The following is a 1528-nucleotide window of genomic DNA, read 5'->3' as shown; positions in this document are numbered from 1 at the left end:
GCCAATAAAACGGAAATTTCCTTCTTTGCCCTTACAAAAGTACTGTATGTCAACATTGAGTACACCTTACTATATTCAGAAATCCCTACTCAGAAATATCCCTACCTTTATTGTTGTCGAATGCTGCTCAAGGTTGTCAGTAAATCGATGACTCCTGCTGCTCTCTTGTTTGCATAAATCAGACAGGCGGTCAGCATTGCTGGGATGTCCAAGCGTCGGCCGCAGGCTGGACTGTAGGGCCCGTCGCTCGGTTACCCACTCTATCCTCTTCTCCTCTAACTGTTCACAGATTTATTGCATCAGGTGTACATGGTAACACATAGTAATCATAGTATATACATCAACATATGTATACTACCAGGAGTCTATCAATATTGATAGACTACTGATACTACGTATATTACCAGGAGTCTATCAATAATCCTATATCTGCTAATAACGTTAATCTCAGTTAGATCCATAATCAGTACAAAATAACTTACTCTGACGAAATTTTCGTCCATCTCTCTGACAGACTTCCTCAGGTCTAACGTGTCCAGGTATATGCCCGAAAATGACCAGGATCGAACTTCCGTTTGTGGTCATTTTCGGGCATCTACCTGGAAACGTTAGACCTGAGGAAGTCTGTCGAAGAGATGGACGAAAATTTCGTCAGAGTAAGATATTTTGTATTGATTATAGATCTAACTGAGATTAACGTTATTAGCATGTAAATTATAGAGATCCGATGAAGTTATTTAATCAATCCTATATCTATTGATAGACTCCTGATATTATAATGTATATAAGTATACAGAACATATGCATATGCAACACAACTATACATATGTACATGCTGCTACCTAACCAGTTTCTACAGCAGTACGGATCAAACTAATCTAACGATATCCTTATCCCGTTATATATATTATAAGCCTCGTCTACACGACGAACCTTAACTCGAGTTAAGCGTCTACACTGGGCCTTAACTCGAGTTAAGGTAACTCGAGTTAGCGTTCACTCGAGTTAGCTTAACTCGAGTTAAGGCCCCGTGTAGACGCTTAACTCGAGTTAGCAAATAGTACATAACTCCACGATAGGCGGCAACACTAGTACGATGTAGGTACACACGCACGCACGCACGCATGCACGCACGCACGCACGCACGTCTACGTGCACATGCACACGCGCGCACACACGCACGCACGCACGCACGCACGTGTACGTGCACACACACGGACGCACGCACGCGCGAATGTGTACCTGCACACGCGCGCACGCACGCACGTGTACGTGCACATGCACGCACGCACGCACGCGCGAATGTGTACCTGCACACGCGCGCACGCACGCACGTGTACGTGCACATGCACGCACGCACGCACGCGCGAATGTGTACCTGCACACGCGCGCACGCACGCACGTGTACGTGCACATGCACGCACGCACGCACGCGCGAACATGTATGTGCACACGCACGCACGAACGAACGAACGTGTACCTGCACACGCGCGCACGCACGCACGTGTACGTGCACACCAGTGTTGTA

At 46.7% G+C, this 1528-nt stretch overlaps 1 protein-coding gene across 1 annotated transcript in view; it reads right to left on the bottom strand.

The window, feature by feature from the left end:
• Window positions 1-1528, bottom strand: part of LOC106812670 (coiled-coil domain-containing protein 180-like) — a 23092-nt gene that overhangs the window by 1454 nt on the left and 20110 nt on the right. Inside the window, exon 27 of the mRNA XM_014816600.1 lies at window positions 106-279. Coding sequence (XP_014672086.1) covers window positions 106-279 — 174 coding nt within the window. The remainder of the gene's footprint in view (window positions 1-105; window positions 280-1528) is intronic.

Source organism: Priapulus caudatus, unplaced genomic scaffold, assembly GCF_000485595.1.
Source record: "Priapulus caudatus unplaced genomic scaffold, Priapulus_caudatus-5.0.1 Scaffold673, whole genome shotgun sequence".
Lineage (NCBI taxonomy): Eukaryota > Metazoa > Priapulida > Priapulimorpha > Priapulimorphida > Priapulidae > Priapulus > Priapulus caudatus.
The sequence above is the reverse complement of the archived record's forward strand: the minus strand, read 5'-3'. Positions and strand labels throughout refer to the sequence as shown.